We start from the raw sequence: 2,000 nt of genomic DNA on the forward strand, positions 1-2,000 counted from the left end.
AACTATTTTGGGAGCGTCGAAGCAACTAAGCCAGGTATTATAGGCCGAATCCAAATGATATCATTACAACCGGGGAGAGCGCATCTGCAGGGGGAAAACACCGTCGGTTCAGTCAGAGTAAACTAATTGACTGTCTCAATAACGCATGTTGACAATTCAATAGGCTACTGATGTACCTGGAGAAAAAGTTGAAATTTAATAAACGACAAATATATAAAGCGCACCCACATAGAGTCATGTAAACCTGCGGGCAGGTCAACTTTAACGGGGAGAAGAAACGCATTATAACCAATCCGACATCATGCTCTCCTTGCGGCTGCAAAGCGACCTAAAGTATATGGCTGTTGTAAGTAGCCTACCGGGCTGTTTTAACAAAAGAAATGTGAAAAGATTTTTGCTCAAATTAAACATTATTTGTGGCTTTCTTCTCATTTGTGTCGAACTAATATGAACCAATATAAAGTTCACACTAATGACAGTAGGCTACAGGCTAATATTATTTGCTTAAAAAATATTTTCTCGCTCACTCTTATCTAATTCAGGCCGAAAATTGCCAGCAATCTAATTAAAAGCAAAAGTCGCATCTCCTATTTAGGAAAAATAAAAATTAATAAAGTCTCAACAGGGTATAGCTAATAGCTTACTTGTTTGTGAATGAGGACGGATCTGCCGTTTTAAAAGCATTTATCCAAACACAGCAACAGACTTCAGTCACACTTTAACTCTAAATGCGTTCAAATAAAAGTAGCCTATTTATAGCTGTATGTATAAGACTAAATAAGTAAAGGGCATGAGTGTAATTTTATAAATGTATATCAGAGGGGAGAGAATGGCCTTAAGATACTTCTGCAAAGTTTATCTTTCTGTTAAGTCTGAAAAATCAATTTTACGCACCAACCATCCCGGGTTAATTCCGCTGAAACTTAGAAAGAAAGGGGGGGGGGGGAAAGTAAAAGTGATTTATTATAGGCTACTTACGTGTTATTTCTCTCTGGGACAGGTGCTGCGGGTTCCCCTGCTTGCGTCGGGACATCGCCCTGGCATTTACACTGGCATCGCCCGGAGAGCGGCGCCGCTTGAAGGGTCGACTCTACTCCTCCGCCTCGGTCTCCAAACTGGCCCTAAAAAACTGCCCACTAACTGGTCCCCAAAGTGCACTGCCCACTAACTGGCCCCCAAACCGGCCCGGAGAGTCTCCGTCCGCTCTCCTCCTCCACCTCCACCGGGCTGCAGCCGGGGGTCCTATATGCGCCCTGCTCGCGTCGTGCTGCGGGGTGAGGGAGTGGGGTAGTCCGGTGCGGCTCTGCTCTGCCTGCCGCTCTCACATCATCTGTCAAGAGGAGGGGAGAGGAGCGCGCGAGGCGAGACGCTGTCCGAGCGGGCAGAGGGAGAGAGCGGGGAGGAGGGGAGGAGGTCGGCGGTCAGCTCCTCCTCTGATGGTCAGTCAGTAGGCTACCTGTGTCCACTCTCCGGACAGCGCGCTGATCCCACTCTGTTACTACAAAGAAAAGCCGAGAGTGTGGAGGAAGAAAGGACCGGACGCCCAACTTTGGCTGGAATTGTAGAAAATATCAATCCAATTTTGCTTCTCGCCACTTCTTGGTGTCTGTCTGTCGCCAAGTGGTGGGCACTTCTTCTGCTGCACTGGCAGTGCCAGCCAGCCAGCCAGGCGGGCGGGCGGGCGGGAGGGAGGGCGGGTTACTTTAACTGCTCAAGTCAAAGCCCCCGGCCGGTCGCTGCTGACAGGACGCTGTCTGTGTGAGCTATAGGGTCCCGCTGCATCCCCCCGGCTCTCTGCCTCTCTGTGCGCCTCTCTGTGCGCCTCTCTGGCTTCTACAATGGGTGAAAACTCCAAGTTCAAGTGCAGGACGTGACGTTCAAGTCTGCGGTGAGGAGGAGAGTGGAGGACTGAAGAGCACTGGGGGCGACTAGTGGTGGCTTTCACATACACACACACACACACACACACACACACACACACACACACGCACGCACGCACG

The 2,000-nt window shown here is 49.6% G+C and overlaps 1 protein-coding gene across 1 annotated transcript in view; it reads right to left on the reverse strand.

Moving 5' to 3' along the window:
• Positions 1 to 1,783, reverse strand: part of bcl11ba (BCL11 transcription factor B a) — a 78,943-nt gene extending 77,160 nt beyond the window's left edge. The window contains exon 1 of the mRNA XM_083633847.1: positions 979 to 1,783. Within this exon, the coding sequence (XP_083489973.1) occupies positions 979 to 1,033 (55 nt within the window). The 5' untranslated portion in view covers positions 1,034 to 1,783. The remainder of the gene's footprint in view (positions 1 to 978) is intronic.
• Positions 1,784 to 2,000: the final 217 nt, after the last annotated feature.

This window comes from Poromitra crassiceps, assembly GCF_964638095.1.
Source record: "Poromitra crassiceps genome assembly, chromosome: 3".
In the NCBI taxonomy this organism is placed as follows: Eukaryota; Metazoa; Chordata; class Actinopteri; order Beryciformes; family Melamphaidae; genus Poromitra; species Poromitra crassiceps.